The sequence below is a fragment of the Eumetopias jubatus genome, unplaced genomic scaffold (assembly GCF_037043125.1).
Source record: "Eumetopias jubatus isolate StellerSeaLion01/CBP00866 unplaced genomic scaffold, mEumJub1_p1.0 scaffold_14, whole genome shotgun sequence".
NCBI lineage: Eukaryota > Metazoa > Chordata > Mammalia > Carnivora > Otariidae > Eumetopias > Eumetopias jubatus.
The window spans coordinates 67,332,068-67,356,176 of record NW_028274820.1 but is presented as its reverse complement, the minus strand read 5'-3'; the positions used below and the strand labels follow the sequence as shown (position 1 = coordinate 67,356,176).

At 47.2% G+C, this 24,109-nt stretch overlaps 1 protein-coding gene across 5 annotated transcripts in view; it reads right to left on the bottom strand.

Moving 5' to 3' along the window:
* The window catches only part of EEPD1 (endonuclease/exonuclease/phosphatase family domain containing 1), a 156,040-nt gene extending 131,997 nt beyond the window's left edge, over positions 1-24,043 (bottom strand). For all 5 annotated transcript variants that reach the window (XR_015766790.1, XR_015766788.1, XR_015766791.1 and 2 more), the window contains exons 1-2: positions 23,623-24,043; positions 22,086-23,152 (exon numbers count right to left, since the gene is read on the bottom strand). Coding sequence is in view for 1 of the 5 variants with exons in the window: in XM_088018609.1 (XP_087874735.1) it covers positions 22,086-22,963 (878 nt within the window). In the remaining 4 variants the exon portion in view is untranslated. The remainder of the gene's footprint in view (positions 1-22,085; positions 23,153-23,622) is intronic.
* Between the last annotated feature and the right edge of the window lie 66 nt (positions 24,044-24,109).

Here is a 24,109-nt window from a genome sequence, read left to right as displayed (position 1 = left end):
CTTCCGTTACAGCTGCAGAGTCCTCTCGTGGGGCTGCGCCCAGTCTGTTAACAGTAGACACATGGACTATTTGTGGGCTTTGTTGTCGCAAACAATGTGCAACCTTATCCAGACTTCACTCACATGTGTTTCAGTTTGTTGGCAAGATAAATTCCCAGAAGCCTATCACAGATTTTAATCCTGCCTCCCCAGTGCTAGTTTATAAATCATCTTTATTTTTGTCAATGGCTTTAGTCAATTAGTCAATGGCGAGAAACATAAGAGATGGGAATTGGGGTAGTGAGTCTTAGGAATGCTTGTTTTTGTTGGCAACATTAGGGAGGTGATAACGTTCTGTGGCAAGGCTGTCCCAATGCCCTGCCCCTTCTCCTCCTTCTTGTTAACACCGACAAAGAGTTGGAGAAACAACAACTGAACTTATGGGATGTGAGAATAAATGCACCAACCACGTCTATGAAAAGGGAAGCCGTGAGCTCCATTTACCTGCTGGTCTCAGGTGCTCAGGTCTCAGGGGCACCAAGAGAAACTTGGATGTTTTCTAACCCTGTTGCCATAATCCTTTATCTCCTATACCAAAGTATTTCCGAATGTACCCACATTTTTTCCCTCTAAGGTGAGGAGGGTAGTTGGGGGTTAAGAACAGGAAAGATCTGCAAGATACAGGCAACTCAAGGGGCTTCTTACCCTGGCCACGCTCAACTTGCAAATTCAGTTTCCAACTTCCTTTTCTACCTCTCATGTCAAACTACGTGAGATGTCAGCAGTGCAAAGATACGACCGCTCCCCTTGAGAAGCTACAAGAAAGTCATTCCTGGGGTGGGTGGCAGTTCAATTCAACAGTTGCCAAAACCGAGAGAGGAACATGGGACAGGAGGAGGGGGCCGCTGCGAGGGGGGGCTTCCCCGGCCTGCATTTGCGCCACACGGACCGCAGAGTCCTCCAGGTGTGGGAGGGAAAGGAGGCAACAAGGGGGATGAGGGCAGCAGGATGTGGCGGTAGAGTGGGGTGGGGAAGGGGTAGGGTGCAAGACAAAGGGGGCCTGTGGACAGGTTGCGGCTGAGCACCTGGGGGACCATGCTCAGTGGTCCTCAAACTCCAGCCTGCACCAGCATCACCGGGAAGCTTATCAAATGCACATCTCCCAGGCCCTACCCACAGAAGTCAGATCTTGCAGGTCTTGGGTGGGTTGAGGAATCCACACCAAAAAAGCCCTCCAGGTAATTCTGCAGATTATCCAACCTGACTCTAGGAAACACTGCTGAAGGCAAGGGAGCTGTGGGGTGACAAGAGGGAGAAGCAGGCCTAAACAGTCCAGGACACTGTGGAGCCGGCAAAGTGAGAGGAGGCAGGAGGCCAGGAGATGAGGAAGGGGTGAGGCCAGGTGCATGCTGACAGGCTGGGGGTGTGGGCTTGCAGACCAGGCCTACGACCGATGCCCACTGTCCCAGCGGACACAGGACAGGGAAGAAGCCCTGCTAGGGTGGGTACATGCCCAACGTCCCAGGGCTCCCGTGCAATCCACCTTGCCTGTGTCCCGAGTGTGTCATTTCCTGCCTCCTGCTATCATCTGGGACAACCTACAGCTATGAGTACAGTCACACAATCCCCAGTATTCCAGAAGCAGTGCCAGGGAGAGGCACCATGACCCTGGTTTCTGGGAAGGGATATCGGGTGAGATCTGCAGCCTTTCTGGACACTTCTTCTCCACTATCCCCAGAATGGGAAATGAGAGTGGGCAGGGCTAGAAGGAGAGAAGGAGGAAAACAGCCGTGGTCGCATCACCTCTGCCCTCCCCTGCCAGCCCCAAGGGGAAAAGGGCAACGATGGAATACGACATCTGATACTGACCAGACAAATGGTGAATCAGAGAGGAGACTTAGCACCTGCTGCATGGGTGGGGCGTTACCCCATGTCACTTCCTCCAGTGGTTGCACAATTACTCTAAGCATCTTATGCCCTGCCAATTACCCAATTCCTTTATCTGTGAATCTCTTCTTGGTGTTAAAGAGTCTTCATAGAGCCTTTCCTACTGCTCCCTGGTTCCAGTATTCGAGGGCCTTAGGTGGGAGTCTTGGAACCATTGCTCACTGTGCTGGGAGGAGCAGTTCTCAACCCGCTGCTCTCAGCACCTGGAGGGAGCCCTGAGGAAAACTCCCACGCCCGACCCCACCCGGGCCAGCACAGGGGCATCGTGGGGCGGAAGCGGGCGTGGGAACATCCTTCAAGCTCCTCAGGTGGTTGTGAAGCACAAAGCGGGCTGAGCACTGCTGTGAGGGGAAGTTACATGGGCAAGACTCCAGGCCCCCGCCCCTCGTGCTTACGTGCGGGTGTGGACTGTATACATTCTGGAGTTCTACCTACAATTTTCTTGCAGGAAAATCTTCTGCTGATTTTTAAAGTCTGCAAACCCCTGCATCTAGATAAGTTTTTATGTAATTGTAATCCTGTTTCTAATTTTAAAATAATGCATCACTACCTCAACCATCCTTGTAGCACCACCAGTATTCTTGATGTATATTATATATATGTGTGTGTGTGTGTGTGTGTGTGTGTGTGTGTGTGTATTACTTACTGATGAATTAAACAGAAATATGAATGTAATAGTGTGCACGTTATAAAATACAGCTAAAACAGAAATGTTAAAAGGATGAGATGAAATTCACATAAATAAAACTTGAGGGAATTGCCAGCCCCTACCAGCCCATCAGTGGGCCAGATGACCACCAGGGTAGAAGCTAAACCACCGAATCCCTCAGATTAAAGTGGAACCTTTGTTTTATTTAAGTATATTTTGTAAATACATGCGTAGAAAAAATAAAGGGGACCTCCACAGGAAAGAGTTGGTTTGCAGATGAACAAATGGTTAATGGGTAAGCACTTTTATTCCATGCAAAGAAAACATTTCTAATTTAGGGCTCTAAGATCCCAGGAGATCAGATGGAGACAGGATCTTTGCCTTGGAAAAGTACCATCCTGTAAAATGCCAAGGCCATAGCTCTTTTCCAGTTTAAGTCAAACCTATGGAAAACCAAAAGGAGCTTTCTCTTGAACAAAGACCCAAAGAGAGAGAGGGTTCCAGACCCGAGGCTTCCTACAATGAACAGAACCCACACTTGGAGCAGGTTATTTTGCTGGGGCAACTCAAACAGTAAGGCAAGCCAGCACTTGAGAGACACAGCTGTTCTTCAAGGGTCAGTGACCAAGGGCCAGGCCCTGTGCTGGACACGGCGCCCAACATGGAGGAGATGGGCAAGCCCTACCTTGTGGGGCTCTCGGTGGGTATGTAAGGGATGACGGGAACAAAGGTGCTGAAGGGCTTGGGAGGGGCCAGGCACAGGCTCCAGGCTGCCTTCCCCACGAGCCACACAGGGATGCTGGCATCTACAGAAAGAGAAATGATGGAGAGACCCTCCCAGAAGAGCCCAGATGGGGAAGTGAAAGAACTCTCAACTGACAGGAGCTCAGAGGGATGAGAGATGGCTGGAGAGCCTGGGGTGAGGCCAGAGACAAAGAAGGGGCCACAGCGGGGAAGGGGGTCCCTGTTAGTACAGGGAGTCTGGCCTCTACCCAAAGAGCTATGGTGAATCACTTACAGCACTGTTTTCACACAGATCAGGTTTTCCTTTTAGAAGTTGCAGCCTGACTGCAGCATGTGGAAAGGAAGGTGCAGGAGGCTCAGAGGCAGGCCTGGGCCAGGAGAGAGAAGGAAATGACAACAGCCCTGAATACTGACGCTGCTGATGGTGGTGGTGGTGGTGGCGGTGGTGACAAGAACATCAGGAAGAGGAGCTGCTGTAAAGGCTTTATGCTTACTAATGCAGTTACATGCCCCACCAACCGCTGGGGAGGTGCCCTATCACCCCTATTTTCCGGGGGAAGAGCATGAGGAACAAAGAGTTTAAGACCTACCTTAAGTGAGACACTTGTTAAAAGGGCCCATGAAATACAGACACAGAAAAACTGCTGAGAAGTCAAATAAGATATTACCTCCAGCACAGAGTGGTAATGCTTGGGCAGCTTTAGTGAAGTAACATTTACATACCGTAACATACCGTAAACTCCACCCATTGTACATTGCAAATGTACAATCCAGTGATTTTTAGGAAATTTATAGTAGCGTGATCATCACCACAACCCAGTTTTAGAAGGCTTCCATCCTCCCTAAAAGTTTCCTGGTGCCCATCTGCAGTCAACCCAGCCCCAACCACTGATCCACTTCCTGTCCCTAAAAATTTAAGCATTCACATTTTAAATCAAAATATACTTTATCATTTTTTGATTCATTATTTTTCTTTCCACTGAAGACACTCAGAGGGCCTCAGAGCTACTTGAGGAGAATCAGGCAGCTTTATTTTTAGGTTGTACAACTTTATACCATATGCTATTTCCCTCCCACCTCTTTTTCCTTACTGAGAATGATTTAGCCTGCTTTTAGGCATTAACAGTTTATTTAGGATTATATTTATGATACAGTCAAGCACATATCAAATTAGCATGATCTAAAGTCAAATACAATTATCTCTTTGAGATGTTTCTCTGCACACACAAAAAATACTTTATTTCAACAAGGATTTTGTGTTTATTTTAACGGGGGGGTCATTACTAAGGGGAAATTATAATTTCCCCCACAGAAGTACGAACACTAGTGTGCTTGAGTGTCTCAAACCCTGCTAATATTTTCCCTACACATTCGCAACGGTAATAGCGATACCTCCCACCATCAGAGGACAGAAATAATTTTATTCAAATAGTCATTGCATAAGAGAACTTGCCAAATCCACTAGGCTCCCATGAGACCCAATTTTTCTATTGTAAAATGAGGCCCGGAGATAATGAAGCCTACCTCTTCTTTCCTTGCAAAGTTCTGTGCTGCACCAGACTACATGAGGGGAGGGATTTTCTCCAGGCTGCTCCGGCAGCGATCCGCAGCCCAGCAGGTGCATCAGCCTCCCAGGGGAAGGTTTGCTTTATCCTCTTTATGGAACATCCTTCCATGGGGCCTTTGCTTAGCATTCCTGCCCTTCCCGCATCCCAGGCTCACCCTCATGATCAGGGAGGTAGATACGTCTGGGCTCTCAAGTACCTTCTTCACTCAGTAGTCCCAGCAAGGGTCAGGGGCGCAGAGGGGTTTCGGGGCCTTACATCCCTAACCCTGTCTTCTACTCTACATGCAGCCGCTCCATGGCTGAAACCATACCTGCCCCAGCCTCTACCCCACCCCCAGCTCTCCAGCTGCAAGAGGTCACCCACACGCTTTCTTCAACCTCACCGAGACCAAGTGGTCTTCCTCTGGCTCTCCTCCTTCCCCAACCAGCCCATGCCCCACGGTCCAGCACTTCTAGTGAAGCCAAGGAAAATCAGCCAGCCTGAGCCCTGGTCCCCACAGTGGTCATACTGCTCTTTGTAGCTTCTTTACAAGTGGCTCTCGAGGGGACAGTCATTTGGCAATGACTGCAGACATTTCTGGTTGTCACATTTGGAGAAGGAGGATGCTCCTGGCATCTAGTGGGTAGATGCCAGGGAAGTCACTAAACACCAGCCCCCACAACCAAGAATTATCTGGCTCAACATGTCAGAATGTGGATCTATAATAACCTCAAAATGAAAGGTCTTTTTTTAAGTCAGAATTGCCAAGGTTGAGAGACACCACTCTAAAGCGCATCCTTTTTCACATGTGCGGATTTCACTGATGAGTTGACGGTGAAGTTTTTTATCGTAAAAATGGATGTGTTGAAGAAGTCTCTAAGAGAGACATGTGACAAATGTCTTTGGCTCCAGGTATCCACACTGGTGCAGGGTCTGGACGTGGGCCAGGTCTGTAACTGTTCACCTGGTGAAAGCCATCAGAGATGAAGGCCAGAGTCCTGGGGGCCCGGAAACACAAACCACCGAGGAACCAGTAGCAAACGCCACCCTCTGCCCATCCAGGGGCTGCGTGGCTGGAGAAAACAGGGCTTAGGCAACATGGGCAGCGAAGCAGTGACTGATCCAGGGTCAAAAAACATCTAGGGCTATGGATTTCAACGGTGCTTTGCACAGTGGAAGCCTCTCATCCAAAGAAGCCCTTTCAGTGGCTTTTCCTATTGGCTTCCCCGTGAGATTTTATTTAAGAACAGGTTCCGTTGGCTACAGGAGTTTTAAAAGCATGGTGAGGGCCTCTAGATCAGGGTGTATCAGTCAAGATTCCTGATGGCAAGAAACAGAAACCAACACCGATGGACTGAAGCAGAAAAGTGCTTCATTAAAAGGATATGAAGAAGCTAAGGCTGGACGATCAGGAACGAGGGGCGGGTGTGAGAACCCCACTGCTACAACTCCAAACTCTTGATGTTGCAGCCTGTGTGGCCAACAGAACCACCCAGGGACACCACTAGCTACCAGCAGCCACACTCTCTGCTGTCCCCGGGACACGATCCTGTGTACACTGTCCCCAGGGCCGGAGTGAGCTCTTCATGTCCCCGAGCTGTCTGTGCCCCTGGCTCCCCACTCAGAGATTAGGATGGACACCCCCCCCCCCCACCTGCAGAGCGCAGGCCCTGACTGCAAAGGATGCTGGGAAAGTGAGCCTCTGCATTTCCAGCTTCCCCCATGGCTGGTGGACTCTGCTGCCCACCGAGTCTTGTAAGGAAGGAAATATTCCAAGCACAGAAGGGGTGGGGTGGGAGGGATCCAAAAGAATGAGAGTGGGATAAAAGGGCTCTGAGTCCTCAAGAGAGCAAGATGCACTGACAAGAGGGAGAAAAGGGCCAAGCATTAGTTACATTTTTCTGTATGTTTTAAATGTTTCACATCAAAACTAACTAAAGGCCCTGACTTGGACCCCAAAAACAAACGACACAGTTTGGCTTTGAACTACACAAGAGACCCAGGTCATGGCACCTGATGTTGACTTTGACAGCCCCCAGGCCATTTTCACCTGGGCTGCTTTTAGGTGAAATCAGATGCCAGGTACCATTGGGCTGGGCTGAAACAACTTCAGAGGAGGACTTACAAATCATTAGTTAGAAGGAAGTGCACAGCCAACTGCGTACAGGTCCTCCCAACTCGACTTACTCACTTACAGTGGAAGAAGAAAGAAGCAATTAACACTAAAGATAAAGATCTATTTAAAATGATGGGTATATTTATAACTCACACATACCCAGACACTCTGTGGGTGGAGGCATGTACAGACATATGTCTGTGGTCAGACTCAGGAATCCACGGACACGTGAGAAGTAAGATTTATAAAAATGAGACTCTATAAATGATGTTTGAACCATTAAAGATAATTCCCAGGTCTCCGACTTCAAATTTGAGCTGCAATAAAATGCAACTCACAGCTAGGGTTGTTATGCACAAATAAAATTAATTTTAAATTTAAACATTTATAATTTAGGGTCACTACTTTTTTGGGGGGGTTGGTTTGGTTTGGTTTTTAAGCCAGTGGCATGTCTTTAGATTCTTCTACTGAGTTCACTCATATTTGTATATCTACTCATACAAGAAGGACAATCTGGGGCACCTGGCTGGCTCAGTCAGGGGAACATGTGACTCGGGATCTCGGGGTTGTGGGTTCAAGCCCCATGTTGAATGTAGAGATTAGTAAAAAAAAAATAAAGAAACTTAAAAAAAAAAAAGGACGATCTGAGGTCTAGCGTATTGATTTATCAGAGAATTGACTTATCCTTGAAAAATATGAACCACGAAGAAAGGCAAAAATGAGGTTACATTATTCAGAGCGAGACTATAAGGTGGAAGGAAACTAGATGGAGGACTTCAAGTGTCCAGAGAGAGCCTCACAGAGGTTCTGGCTGGCTGGTTTTTACTTCAACCAGGAAAGATTCAGCAAAATGGGCCTAAACTAGAAGTCAATGATATACAGTAAGTGGAGAATGAGCACTGTGCTAATAAGGATGGTTAAACACTAAAATGAGTAACAGAACAAAACTGTGGAAATTCATGCTCTGGGGATTTTAAAAATAAGGAATCAAAGTACCTAAGATTTGACCTAACAAAGAATGCACAGGACCTCTATGGAGAAATACGTGAAGATCTTTCAAATGTTCCAAAAGAAGACTTAAATAAAGGAAAAAATACAGATATTCAAAGAAAGGGCAAGTTAACATTGGAATGATGTCAAATTTTCTCAAACTTCGTCTGTAAAGTTAATGTAATTCCAATCAAAATTCCAACAGGATGTTTGAGAGGTGCATTCACTCTAAAATTTACACAGTTAGGGAAATCTTGAAGTAGAAGAACAAAGGACCCTCCCCCAACCAGACGCCACGGTATTAACACTGTAGGAATTAACACTGTGGGAACAGATGCACACAAATGGACCATGAGAGTGATGGACACATATAAGGGTGGCGTCCCAAATCAGGGATGAAAAGGTAACTTGTGTGTAGGTGGTATTAGGAAAATCAAAAAGAACGAAAGTGGGTCCCCACCTCGTCCCTACACAAAGGTATTCTCCAGATAGGTCAAAACTATAAATGTAGAACCGAAGAGGAGAATGTAGGTATGAACTCGGGGTGAGATGGATTTGTGAAACAGCCTCCAGAAGGGAAATTGGCAGACTCGACCTTGTCAAGATGAAGAATTTCTGTTGCATGAAGGGCACCAAAGACAAAGTGAACAGAGGGTGATGGGCTGGGAGAAGAGCTTTTTGCAGTCTCTGGGGATCGGCATCTAGAATGTGCACAAACACTTCCAAACAACTAAAAATAATAATAAAAAAATATTTAAATTCTATTTTAAAGTTTACAAAATGAGCAAAAGTTGTTCCCCAAAGAGGAAACCCAAACGGCTGAAAAGGATGCGAAGGACACGCTGGTCTCACTAGTAACAGGGAGCCCAAGGCAGCTTGGTGTGTCACCGCTGGGGGATGGGTGAGCGTACGTGGTACCTGTCCTTGCACACGGCCGGTGACGAAGCAGCCATCAGGAGCGAAGAGCTAGCTGGCAACCATAAAAACATGAGGTGTTTGCAGGTTAAAGGCACTCCATTTTTCAAAGATATGTCTAAGGATGTTTATTTAACACTTTGCCTTGGGGATCTATGGAAGGGGATGAAGAGGGACGGGGATGCAGACGAAAATACATTTTTAAAATAAAACCAAACAGAAGTGGGGCCTAGCACTGACGGGTGACACAGGGTGCCATACACTGAAAAGTATAGGAAGGACTCAAATCTCCACAGCTGGGTTCAAAAGAATATATACAAAATTTCATTTGTCTGTGATGACTTAGGCAGAGTCTTATGGAAAGTGCACCTTCAAGGTTCTTTCCTGGCCCAGGGTCCTGTGATTTGCAGACATTGTCATGAACTATCCAAAGCTCACCGCTCATTGCAAATCCTGGCATCGGGTATGTTACATTTGGCTTTAGATAAAAAGTGCTAAAGTTCCATCCAAAACACATACTTTAAAATATAAAAATCAGAGGACACCAAGTACTTCTCAAGGACAGTGTTGAAAGTACAGTGTTGACAGACTGCTCCAGCCAAAATAATGAAGCGCAAAATGGAATTCTCAAAGTTCCTCCCCAGATGGGGCTGGGGCGGAGGGTTGTTCCTGTAGGATGGTGGGCCTTTTTTCCTATTACAAAGTGATTATTCTAGTTTAGGCTCCAGTATAATGACCCCATGATTAAGGGGCAAGGAAGACGGGGAATATGGAGTAAAAAGGGAGTCAGCATAAAAATATCCTGTATTTTATCAGCTTGGAAACAGGTGTGAAAACAGCCCACCCAGATCTGCACAGACATTTCTCCAAAAAAGATCTATAAAAGGCAGTAAACACATGAGAAGATGCTCAACATCATCATTAATCATTAGGGAAATGCAACTCAAACCCCTAATGAGATACCACTTCACACCCACCAGTATGGCTATAGTCAAAAAGAGAAAAAGAAAAAGGGAAAAAAAGGGAAAACAAGTGTTAGGGAGGACGTGGAGAAACAGGAGACCTCATATATTCCTGGGGGGAATATAAAATGGTACAGCCATTCTGGAAAACAGTGTAGCAGTTCCTCAAAATGTTAAACCTAGAGTTACCATGTGACTCAGCAACTCCAACTCAACTCCTACGTATATACCCAAGGGAAATTAAAACATATGTCTCTCTGTCAAATAAATAAACAAAATCTTTAAAAAAAAAAAACATACGTCCACACAAAAACTTGCACATGAACATTCATAGCAGCATTACTCATAGTGGCCACAAAGGCGACACCACCCGATTGTCCATCAGCTGACAACTGAATAAAGAAAATGTGGTATATCCATATCATGGAATAGTATTCAGCCATTAAAAAAAAAAGAAATATACATACCACATGGATGAACCTTGAAACATGCTAAGTAAAAGAAGCCAGACATAAAAGACCACATATTATATAATCCCATCTATATGAAGTGTCCAGAATACCCAGATCCACAGAGACAGAAAGTAGCTTGGTGGTTGCCACATGCTGGTGCGGAGGGAGGTGGGGAGTGATTGCTAATGTGTTCATAGTTTCCTTTTGGGGTGATGAAAATGTTCTAGTTACAGTGATGAGGTTGCACAACTTTGTGGATCTACCAAAACCCACCAAATTGTACATTTTAGGAGGGTGAATTTTATGGTATGTAAATTATATTGCAATTTTTTAAAAATTCAGCACCCCAAAAGCCCCACATTCCTGACTTCACCAGATGATAAATGGGATGATTTCTTCGGTATCAACTGGGACCCACTCCACAAGTACCCCCCCAATTAAACTTGTCTCTTCATGCTTTCCAGAGATAAAAAGCCTAGGAAATCTCCAAGCTGATGGATTCTCTGCCTTTGAGTATAAAAGGTTTTGGGCTCCGAGTAATTCTTCCTGGTTTTGAAGTTTTGTTCCACGCGCACCAACCATGTGATCTTGAGTGAGTTTACTCAAATTCTTTAAGGTAAGTTTCCTTATGAGCAAGGTGGGATACTTTACCTACCTCACTGGGATGGTGTGTAGATAAAAGGTTTAGCCACCACACTTGGGGTAAAATAAAGAGTCAATAAACATCAGCGGTGGTTTCTTCTTCCCACAAATCCCTGAGTGTTATGGCGCTGAAAGTAGGTGGTACTATAGTCTCGGAGTGTAGATGGCATCACACAGGTTCCTCTCCAGAGGGGAACCTATGCCAACAGGGGAGCCCACAGCTACAGTGCCTCACAATACAAGCGAAGGACAACTGAACTTGAGTGGACTTCATGGTGGTCCCTCTTAATCTCACCTTTTCCCAGCACTTCTAAAGGGCACCAAATTTGAAAGGGCAGACACACTCGAGTGTCACCATCACTTGCAGCCAAGGGTAAGCAAGGAACTCGGCAAAGTGGAGCTGCTATCTTGGCAGGGTGGGTAAAAGGTTTCAGGTCACTGCTGCATTTCAGGAGAAAACCAAGGATTGGCAAGTTGCAAAGAGAGACGTTCGAGGATCCAAGTCCTAAGAGCTGGTCCATGCTGACTGTGGCTGGCAAGAAAGCCATCCCTCTTGTCCAGCAGACTGTCACTCCAGGACTCTCATACAGCGTTCTCTAGCATTTAAACTGTTAAACAAGTACCCTGAATCATCACCTCTCCAGGAAAAACCCAGAGATGCAGACTCCTCACAAGGAGCCAAGAAGGAATCCCTGGGCGATTTTTCTTGCATCATTTGGTTATGAGCTGAATCGTGTCCCCAAAAGCCATATGTTGAAGTCCTAACCCCCAATATGTGAATGCATTTGGAGACAGTGTCTCTAAAGAGGTAATGAAGGTAAAAGAATCCCATTAGAGTGGCCCCAATCCAGTATGACTTGTGTCCTTATAAGAAGAGGAAATTTGGTTGGGGCGCCTGGGTGGCTCAGTTGGTTAAGCGTCCAACTCTTGATCTCAACTCAGGTCTTAATCTCATGGTCATTAGTTTGAGCCCCATGTTAGGCTCCTGGGTGTGGAGCCCACAGAAGAAGGAGAAGGAGAAGAAGAAAAGAAGAAGAAGGGGAGAAGGGGAGAAGGGAGGAAGAAGAAGAAAGAAGAAGGAAGAAGGAAGATAGAAGGAGAAGAAGAAGAAGAAGAAGAAGAAGAGGAGGAGGAGGAGGAAGAAGAAGAAGAAGAAGGAGGAGGAGGAGGAGGAGGAGGAAGAAATTTGGACACACAGAGGTACAGAGGGATGACCATTTGAGACACAAAGAGAAGACAGGTCATCCACAAGCCAAGGAGGAAGGTCTCAGAAAAACAAAAACTAACAAACAAAAACCCTGTCAGCACCTTGATGCTGGACCTGCAGCCTCCAGAAGTGTGAGAAAATAAATTTCTGTTGTTCAGACCACCCAGCCTGTGGTACTTTGTTAGGACAGCCGTAGCGAATGAATACACATCTCACCCATAGGAACAAGCGCTTTTCCCTCTCAGAATTGAAGGGCATTTGGCAGAAACAGTGATAATTTTCCCTCTCTCGAAAAAGCCTCAGGATTGGAAGAGACTTTTGTGATTTAGAAGAAATGTATACATTTAAAAACATAACCTTTACCAATACAATCCATCAATAAAAATACCGCAGCTGTTTGATGAAGGAAAGCACTGCATTTGAAATCAGGGTTTATGGGTGATCTTGCAGTCATCTTTCACTCTCCATCCTATTTATTTGTTTTTTCCCCAAGATGTTTTGGTTTTATTAATCAGCCTGTCGTCCCCATCTAGCAAGTAGAGGGGAGTTCCCATCATCGAGTTTATTTCTATACCTTGCTTTGGTAGATCAGTGACAAGGAATGCCTGATATTCATAGATTTGATAAATGGTTGCAAATGCTAACATTTTAAACCACCATCTTATAATCTCAGAAGCTCTTCAATTAAATTTACCCCAAAGTTTAAAAGACAGAAGCAACTTCTATTTCTAAGTTGAAACTCTAGCAATATTTAAGAACTACTTGCATTTTTATTAGAAATGTTGGAAGCATTAACAGTAACATAATTGAAGTCTTGCCTGGCATTTAACCGAGTTCAGCACCTGTGTAGAGCAATACAACAGTCTCTTGTGCAGTTTCACATGTATGGACATGTATTTAACAAAAATCAAACCTGAAAATTAAATTAAATTCAGACCAGTTAAAAGAGAAAGTGCAGAGTTACACATTTGGGGAGGTACTTTATAAAGGTACTTTATCTAGTCCAGTGCACTTGCTTAAATCCCTCCCAGCTTACAGTTATTCATGAAATGTCATAAGCAGCCCATCTATGTCACTGAGAAAATGCTGACTAGTATAGGTCTTAAGTCAAAAAAAAAAAAAAAAAGCTCATTACCTCTTCACCTCTTTTATTTCTAAAAGTTGCAAGAGATTTTTTTTGGGGGGTGGGGGTTTTAGGACAATGAGCCCCCGACCTTATAACTAGTTACAACGTTTGAGTCAATCTTCTAGAGAAAAATAATAGTAGATCAGTACCAACCTAGAGTTACTGCCAGAGGTCTGCAATATACATATACGGCAAAAATTGTCTTTAGGCTACAGAAATAATATCTTGTGGGCCCAGGGGCCCCGGTACCAGCAGTTTTCAAAACATCATAGATGTTCTCCTAACCAACCTCTACTCGGGGGACCCAGCAGACTATCCTCAGTCCCTTTGGAAAACATGCTGAGGGATGGTTGCCCGCGGCACACCCAATACTCCTGGCCACATCAACCGTGCATCATGTGCTCACCCAGGCTCAGCTGTATCTGTCCCCAGGTTTGTTTATGTCAGTTGTACATGTGACTGTGGTCTCCTAAAATGTGACATCAGCAGATGAAATAGTGGGCAGAAAGAGAAGTGGTTTCTAAGAAAACTAAGACAAATGCTTGGGAAGCTTCTATAAAAGCAAGTTGTTTAAAGCAACCATTGTCATAATAGGTGTGGGCAGGACAATTGTAAAAGACTGAAAAGTCATAAAATTACAGTATCCTGCACTCAGATTGCTTTGCGAATATCCTTGCTCCACTCTGAAGAAATAAAAACAAGCTACACATGCAGATAACATCATAGATCAACATACTTACAAAAGATCATGACCTAGGGAACTCAAACCAGGTTGGTTAGGGAACATCTAGTCTAGTATGCAGATGTGCAGGCTGGGGCGATGCATAAATACAAGTACATGCAAAAGCATCAGTGAGCGCAGAGTAGTTTTTATCATCAAACTTTGGGGACTAATTGCTTGGGTCTTAGTCCAAACTCAGCCACTTAAAAGCTGTGTGACCTTGGGGAAAATTATTCAGCTTCTCTGAGCCATCTCTCTGCATCTGTACAAGAGGGTTACTGGTGATACCCACTTGTGAAGCGACTAGGCTCTGGACCTCAGCCCCAGGAATGATCTGTGTTAATTATCATTGTTTCTGTACTTAGTATAACTACTACCTCCATGAGGACACTGAAAGTACAACCACCTCTGGGTGGTGGGAGGGATGTGCAGTATTTTACTGGGTTTGTTTGTTTGTTTGTTTTAAATGAGTCCTCAACTTATAAACAACTGGGAACCACTTCGTGAAGACCTGACCGGTAAAGCAACATAGTAGTCTGACCAGCAGAGACTGCCCACCGAGCAAGATGAGCCATGGCCTAATGCTGATCATTGGTACTTTGAGGCCACCAAAATGTTTACTTTTTCACCATTTAAGAAAACAAAGACTGCAAAAAATGTTAAGTCAGACTGAATTTGCTTATCAAAAATATATTCTGAAGAAGTTTTTTTTTTTCTAACAGGATATTGGAGCAATATTTAAAAAAAAAAAAATCCATCCGAGACCTCCTGCTTTAAAAGACATGGTGCTAAGAAAGACAAAGTACGGATGTTACCTACCAACTTTTGGGGGAGCAAACAGGATTTGGATCCTTGGAACATGATAAAACTGCACTCCAATGGACTCTAAGAAACAAGCTGAGGGTTCTAGAGGGGAGGGGGTGGGGGATGGGTTAGCCTGGTGATGGGTATTAAGGAGGGCACGTACTGCATGGAGCACTGGGGGTTATAGGCAAACAAGGAATCATGGAACACTACATCCAAAACTAATGATGTACTGTATGGTGACTAACATAAAACTAAATTAAATAATAAAATAAATTTAAATAAAATTTAATTTAATTTAATTTAAAAAATAAAATAAAATTAAAAAAAAAAAAACACTCCAGGTGCACGCAGCCTTAAATGCGGCAACATGAACAATGTTCTCTTGGCCGTGGCACTGCATTTCAGGAGCTTACGGTGGCCTCTAGATAAAACAACTGAAGGCCCAGAGCAACAGCTTAATCAGGTAATGGCTGAGCCAAAACAGAATTCACAGGAAACAGGACTGCTGGAAACAAATGTTAAAGCAACAGAGGTAGGGCGCTGTGCTCGGGGAAGAAAACCCAGGGTTTCTTTACCCAGCAGTTTGGTAGGAGAATTCAAGACCTTTCTTTACAATGAAACATCTACTCCGAGCACAGCTCCCCAGGGTTCCTCTCCAGCTGTCTGGCAGCTGTCGATCGAAATACTGAAGTAAGAGCTGCGGTCCAGACCATGCCTGCATACAGGCACAAGCCGCTGGGTCAGGAAGCTTCCGGGTCCCTAAATATTTGTTGAGGACCACACATCTGGAGGTGGGGCGGGCCCTTTCTGTGGCATCTGCTGGATGTTTCGATGCCAGCCATCACTGGTGTGCAGTTTTCATTCAACTGCACATCACTACACCCAGACCAGGGTGTCTACAACGAGCACATCAAATTCTAGCGAAATGCATCATTTTGTTATTGGCAGAAATCGTTATTAAGGAATTCTGAGATAAAATCTTGTGTAAAGTAGGATAATTTTGAGATAAAAATAACACACTACAAATACCATCTACCTCAATATGATTCCCTACTGTGAGGCTCTGTTTGTGGCAACCTGCCGTGCCTGAATATTTCAGATTATAAGCCTGAGTGGCAAGCCAGCCTGGACCCCTGAGTGTCAGGAACTGCAGGGGGGCTGCTGACTTTCACCCTGATGGCCACCATGAGCTTACCGCTCAGACCCCACCCTCCTTTCCACATTAGCTCCCTCCCAACCACCTGACTTGGTCCTAGCCCCACATCCTTCCCCCATATGAGGACTTCATACACCTCCGGAGCCCAGCACACAGGTACCAGATCCCTGTGCTTAAGCTTCACCTCCTCCCTCAGAGCCTGTTGCATGCTGGTAAGTACCAGTGGATGTGTCCCCTTGTCAGACTGTGAGCTCCTTGACCACAGGGTGGGCTCTCCCTGTGTCCCTTCACTGGGGGGGGGGGGGGGTGGAGGGGGCAAGGAGGGGGTGCTCAATCAAAGTTGAATTAAATTCACTTAAATATCTTTTAATAGAAATACGTACCCCAAACCCCCCAAATATACCCTTGTTACATACATAATTGAAACTAAAAAGAAAGTGGCCCCATCAGACACCTGGTTTGCACAGAGGACAGACCACAAGGCCTCTTCCTCCATCCACTACGGACAGAGACCCTCCCTGTCCAGAAGGAGCACTGTGGACCTGTCCACAAGAAGAGGCAAGAATAGAGGGGAGGGGTGAGGCAGGCAAGTTGCATCATGTCAACACAATGCAGAGGCATGCGGGCTAGCCCAGTGTTCCTTAACCACCCCTGAGCCTGCCTTCTAGGAATCCACATGGTTAATCCCCCCAACATCCAGAACACGGGCATGGCTTTGCAGTCTTTGCAGCTAAAGGATGTTCTCATCACCACCCACTCCCCCTTCTCACCATCATTATCCTCTGTAGTCTTGACTCTGTGACTCAACTTTCTCAAACTGTACCCTCTACCCAACTTCCAGGACCTCCTCCATGTGCCTCCCCCAACTCCAGCAGCTAGAACAGCCTGGTAACAGGTAAGTCACCAACCTTTGCTTCTAATCCTCTGTGGCCTCCTCCTGCTAAAATAAGAGCCCTAGAGGCCCCACCCATCTGGCCCTGCCTCCCCCTCCCCTTGTCTCCACCACTCCCAGAACTCTGGCTTTCTGTCTAGAACAAGCACTCTCAGGGCCTTTGCACTTGCTGGTTCCTCTAGTGAGTACTCTTTCCCCCAGCTTTTTCTATGCCTGGATCCTTCTCATCCATCAGCTTTAGCTGAGGCCTTCCTTGACCCCCATCCACCTCAGCAGGCTTCTCTTCAACTAGCCTCCATCCTCCTCAGCGTTCACCACTATCTGTAATTATCTACTAGGTATTGATTTGTCCATCTCCCCACCTAACATGAGAGCGGAGACTGTCTTGTTATTGGGAGTCTGACGCAGAACCCGGTACCTAGTGAGAGCTCAAAAAGTATCTGTTGAAGGAATAAGTAATAGAGGAATGAATATCCCTGGGAGAAGCAATACCATCAAACCTCCCAAATCAGACCCCAAATGGGCCCATCTTGTACGACAAACTAACATCTCTCCCTGTGGTAAAATAAAGCCTGCCTCGTGCACACACCAGGACTTCCCTTCAGTCATACTATCTCCTCTTACTAACCAACAGCAGTCTTATTAGTGACCACCTTTCCCTCTGGAAACCACCCAGAACTCCTTGGTTCACAAAACTGGAACTCTACCTTGAAGTTGAGCCAAGGTCACAGACTCACATTTGAGGGGTCGGGTAGAGAGGCCCTGACGCCCTCTGGATGGCTCCACCTCTGGCCATCAGCCCTGTCCTTCAGAGGAACAAAAACAGGAAGGGAGCCTGACTGAGCCCTAGGAGTCTAGGTGAAGCCCTGGTGCCTGTCCACCCTAAGGCCCAAGACAGGGAGGAAACAGCAGGGGGGCCAAGGGTCAATACCTAGATACGGTGTTTGGGAAGAGACACTTCCACTTCCCACCCTAAAATCAGACAAAGCCTGGCTTCAAATCCTGACCCCAATCCACATTTCTGAAGGCCACACAGATGCTATTTCATCACTCTGAGCCTCAGTTTCCACAGTCAAAACAGTTTTCGGAATTTCTGCTTTAAGAAGATTCTGGCGATTCTGCCTCAGATGTTATGTCTGGCCGCATCTACCCACCTTTCAATCGCCCAGGATAAGCCCATTATTCGGAAGGGGAAAAAATGCAACTCAAAATCAGTCACACTCAGTGACTTCCCTCCCCCCCAAAAAAAAATCTGGGTTTCTCAGACTATTCTGAGACTGAGCCACCCAAGCTGATTCATATTTACTTAACTCAAGTTAAATAACAGGCCAAGCTGACTCCTGCATTTAGCATATGCATGTACCCAGCAGCTACTCCATACATAGTTTTCAATGAATGAATCAAATGACACGATGGCTTGTGTCCACATGGATCCTACTGATCAAGTCTGATCAACCAAAATTCCATTCCTCACAATCAGTACTAATTCACCTTGTGCTTTGATACCGCAGACAGACATGTAGCAAGAAAACAGATTTAGAGCATCACAAGGTGGAAGACTTTGACAGGTTCCCTTCTGATAGAGGCCATGGGGAAATGTGCAAGTGGGATATTAAACCTCTTTATTTTTTTTGGAGATTGTCAAAGTCAGCTCCTCCAGGGCTTATGCCTCCATAAACCAAAGGGACTTTTCAAAATAGAACAGCTACTCAGCAAAAAGCAAAAATTAAAAATTAATCTTCATTCCACATGTGGGCTGTTACCAAATTTTGCAAGGATGTTTAGCAGAAGCATTCCTCTTTCTGTTTTGCCTCATAAACACTGAACAAGGAGAAACATGGCCTAAGATTGAGATTTGGCAAAGGAATCCGATGAAAACTGTCAGCTCTGTGCCACAGGGTGATGTCCTTGAAGGCGCCTGGTAATTGTATGATTAGCTAATTTTCTGCTGTCCTACCTCAGTCTTCATGCAAAACTTGGTTTCTCATAGCTCATACATGCTCGTCCACCCAGCAGCAACCTCCCAGGACAAGAAAGGGCTCTACCCTGAGGGTCCCACCCCAGCACCCTTTAGTCGAAGAACATGTACCTACTAAAGCAAACCCACAGAAAGGAAAATGAAGAGCCAGCTAGCTATTCCCTTTACAAAAGAAGTTATTTCTCTTTTTCCCTTTTCTTTCGTTTTTTCAAGGGTTTTTTTTTCTTTCATTAGTTACATTTAACAGATGGAAAAACAGACTTGAAAGGTTAAGGAATTTCACCGATTTTATACAGAAAAGGTGGAGCCAAGGTTTTTTGGGGTTTTTTTTTGTTTTTTTAATGCCTTTATAATGGATTTCTACTAGCACACAAATTGGCAAGTGCCCTTGACTGGGCAGAGGGTGGGATACCTCAACAAGAGGTAGGGTAAAGGTAGTGTCCTTACAAAACACAGCGTGCCTGCAAAGAGCACTGGACTAAAGTGAGAAAGTCTGGGTCCTCGTCCCAGCTGAGTCACTAATGAGCTATGGGACGGACGCAAGTCACTTCACTTCTTTGGTTTTAGTCTCCTCTCCCAGAGATGGATAATCATTAACAAAAAACAAGCATTACCTACTGCCTGAGTTAATGGGGAAACCAAATGAATATGGAATTATCAGAAAATACCAAGAAGACCTGTATTGTGTATACATATGTAGGAAAATAAGAACCACCTAGAAAATTACCAGCATCCATTCTTGCTCAAACTACATGCATTTCCTCTTACTAATAAAGGGATCAATTGCAACATGAGAGATTTTTGTGAATCAGGATGAACACACAGCTCCTGGGGAATGTGCACTGCTGTTCTGAGGACATGTGACCCACTCAGGAACAGGCAGCCATGTCTGGGTGTCCTGGGACAGTCACACAGACATGGGTCTACTCTAGCTCTACAGGGGATCAAGCCCTAATCCTATTACCGTATGTTGACCGGACACTAATAAGATGCTAGGAGTGCCCAGAACACTCTGAACACATTGTGAACAGGCAAAAGAAACCACTAAGCCACAGGACAACATAGGTGGCCAAGTGTGAGAAACGTGATGGGGATATAGGTCACCTTCCTGGTTACTTACAGGTGTCTCCTTCCCCATCCTACCAGGTCCAGGTAAGTTCTTCTAGCACCCTTGCCGGAGGACAGCAGTTAAATGTCTTCAACAAATCACCATCCCTCCAGGAAATCCAAAGAAGAAACACCAGGACAAATCCTAACTCCAGGCTGGATGAGAGTTGCTAGTGCTCTCCTCAGTGTGCCCTTGGCTGACCCAAGTCTACACTGCAGAGTAGAGCCCGCTCTGAGGCCAACCGGCCCCTGCTCTCTCTCCCATTTCCTACTCATCACATTCGTCTGTTCTAGAAGTGGAATAAGTCCCTCAAACTCTGTCCAGAAAGAGCATCGTGAAGTTGAACAACTACAGGGATGATCAGAACAATCAAAGAAAACATAGTACCTGTGAAGATCTGCGTGGATTCACAGACCTTGTCGGAAAAGCCAGTACAGGAGGACCTCCTTACAGAGCAAACCACAGGGACAGCTGATTGCCCAACAGATAGTACAACGGGACTCAAACTTCAGTGTGTATTGCAATCACCCAGAGGGTGTGTGAAAACACAGAAACCCAGGGTTTCTGAGTCAGTAGCTGATGCTGATGCTGGTCCAGACACCACACTTGAAAAACCACTGTCACAGTAAATGGGCAAGAGCTGCCTGGTCTGTCATTCTCCCTGGGGGCAACTTCAGATCCTGATTCATCCCCCTTGACCCCCCAAATGGAGCCTTAAGAAAACTCAGGATAGGAATTAAACAGCCATCCCTCCCTCTCCCACCCCCCTGCCTTTCCCATACACACACCTATGCTGCTAATGGATGAGGAGAACAATTACCAAGCCATTCCTGATAAATACCACCCAGCACTGAGTCTAGTTCTCACCTGTGTACAAGGTGATTTTGCAAAAGGAGTGAGCTACAGTGCAAAACGGAGGACACAGCTGTGCAGGAGGAGTGCTCAGGAGCTCTCCTGGTCCAGTTCTCTGCCCTGCTGCATGATCCCTCGGTCCTGGGATGAGAGTGTGCCACGGGGACAGTGCCAGGGAAATGGTGTGACCTGGTTTCCTCCTCACTCATTTATCCTGATGCTCTGCCACAATGCACTGCGACTGCCCACTGAGGACTCACTTCATGTCACTGAACTGTTACCCCACCAGGCTCACTGACAAGCTGGTGCAAAGGAAAAGTAGCTGGTGGCCACAAACATACTACACGTCTGGCGAGTGGCAGGGCACAATCCCTCAAGACCAGGTTCAGAGGATTTCTGACGGAGAGGAGACGACTAAAAATATTTCTTTCCTTCCCAAAGCTGATTACATGATACACTACACTATTTCACTAACAGCAGGAGTTACTGCTACAATCATATTGTTTTGTTTTATGGGGGGGGGGTAGTTAACGGAAGTTCCTACAGAGAGCAGTGTTGTGAATAATGTAAACACTCTGGGATAGGAGTCCTTCCTACAAGTCTCTTCCCATGGGGTTCAAATGGGAAAATCTGGCCAATATTCACCACATGTCAGCCTGACCTTTCCTGGTTACGGGACAAGAGAGGTTACATACATTTGGGGCTGCAGTTGTGGGCCTGAACACCAACTTCAGGCTAAATAAGGAAAAAGAATGAGGAGTGATTCATTCACAGCATTTTGGTGAATATACACAGCGTACAGTGTTTGCAAATACCTGGCCTTTCAGATGATTTTGTGCACACAAATGGGCATATTTGGTGAGACAAATGTCACTTTCCCTCTCATTAAAAAAAAAAAAATCCAACTAGCTCTTTCTCATATGCAAAACCGTGCAGTAGTTCCCAGGCCTCTGAGCGCCTGATCTGGTGTAAACCCCACGAAGTCTTCTGAGTCAAACAACATTCTCCAAAGCAATAACACCTACATAATCTCCACTTACCCCAAAATTATGAACTGACCTCAGATATACCACGTTCAAGATATGGGCCACAAGCCCAAATGGCTGTATTCAAAACATTCTAGAGCAGGAGAGCTCAGCCACAGGTGACAGCATCAGCTGGGGCCTCAAGAACACTGATTGGATAATCTTGCCCTCTCCCTACCCCCCCAAAAAAGTCCACTCATTTGCATGCACAGATGAGGCCATGCGAGAAGTGCCTTCACACCCCAGGCCCCCGGGGGTTCCCGCCCTCACCTGTTTTCCAAGAGTGTCATGCACACCACTTCTCGCACCCCAGGGTTGTTGGCCTTCTCCACTGAGCAGCCCTGCAGGTTCCAGGTGGCCAGCCTCAGCACTGGCCGCCCATCCCTTGTGCCTCCGAAGGCCTCCACGGAAGGGCGGGTGGAGATGATCTGGGTGGGCCCCCCTGGTGGCAGGTCCAGGTCCTCACTCTGCAAACTTAGCGAGGTAGGGCTGGGGTGAGGCTTAGCGGTGAAGGTCAGGCCTCCATTGGTGTGGGTAGACGGGGGCCTGGACCTCTCTGCAAACACCTGATGCCGGATCCTGTCGAGGAAGGCAGCATTGATACCGCCCATCCTCACCAGGTCCTCCACGCTGCGGAAGGGCCCATGCTCGCGGCGGTAGTCCACGATGCTGACAGCCATCTTCTCCGTGAGGCCGCGAATGCTCATCAGCTGAGCCGGGGTGGCCGTGTTGATGTTGACACGCGGGGTTAGGGGCACGGCCGTGGCAAGGTGGTGAGGCTGCTGCTCCACCAACAGGTCCCGCCGCAGGGAGCTGGGAGAGTGCTGCGCAGAGCTGCCCTTGCTGCTCACGCAGATCTCAAACTTGACCTGCTCCAGTTTGGTGGCACCCACGCCGCTGACCAGCGCCAGGTCCTCCACCTTTTTGAAGCCACCGATGTACTCGCGGTACTCCACGATGCTGCGAGCCACCGCACGGGTCACGCCAGGCAGGGTCATCAGCTCCTCCTCCGTGGCCGTGTTGATGTTGAGCCGCTCCTGATTGACCAGGATGTTGCTGAAGTTGCAGGCGGCGCTGAACTTGCGGTTATGGGACAGGTCCGAGGGGTCCCGCGGTATGGAGCGATGGCAGCCCAGCGTGCTCCCCATGCCGGCCAGGGTCAGTGGCCTGGGAAGGCCTCACCCCCGCAGAAGAACTCTCTGGCTAGGGAGGAAGCCCAACAACCTTACTGGCACAGAAGGAGGGAAGGTTCAGGATGCAGGGAATGAAACGGTTACCAAACACAAACACTAAATCTCCATGCCCAGGGTGTCCAAAAGTACCTTTCACTTGGCCACCTGGAAAACAAATTAATAAACACACAAATCGATTGAATCAGTTAATCAGTTTGCATTAGCACTCCCTAACTAGAGCAGGAGTTTTAACCAGGAGTCCCAGGCTGATGGCTGTCCGTGAACTCCTGAACACGCACGAGGCTGGCCCATATGGATTTTCCTCTGGAGAGATCTGGTTTTTGTCACATTGGGGTCCAAAAAGGCTATGAGCTGCTTCTCTTGCAAAGAGACCTATCCTCATCACTCCACATCTCTGGTCCCTGCCTCTCTCACCTCTCGCAGCCATAAGGCCATCCCCCCTTAGGTCGCCCCCATCTAGGCCCGGGCAGAGGGAGAGAGCATCTCCCACGCCCACCCCTCCTCCTGACACTCAGCACCACCTGCAACTTGGGAATCCCGTCCTTACTAGTGCAGGTACCGAGAAGCGGTTTTATCGACCCCCACCAGACCCGCCGCGGGTCCCCGCACCCCACCTCTCCGCTGCTCTCCCGGGGCGTCCTTCCACCTGCGGCTCGGAAGTCTGAGCCCAACCCAGGACTGCGCGGGCCCCCTGCCTCCAATCCTGGTGCCCGCGCGTGTGTGGGTCAGTGGCTGGGCTGCCTCGGGCCGCGCGTCCCGGCTCTTTCTGCGGGAGAAACTCTCAGAGTCGCTCTCCCGGAGCCGGCAAGAGCTGCAGGGCTGCGCGGAGGCGGCAGCGGCGGCGAAATCCGGCCGCCGTGGCTGCACCAAGTCTTGAGGCTGCACCAGGACTTGCGGCGTCGCCGCAGTTGCGTTGATCTAGGCGAAAAGTCCTGCGCCCGGCTCGGACGCGGGATCCGCCAGGACCGCGTCGGTGCCCAGCACCAGAGCCACAGCTCCAGCTCGCCGTCCGTGTCAAAGCCAAAGTCCTGGCCGCACCGCCCGCGCCTCCGCCGGCACCACGGCCACGCCTCCCCCCGCGCTGCAACTCCCCCCCGGGAC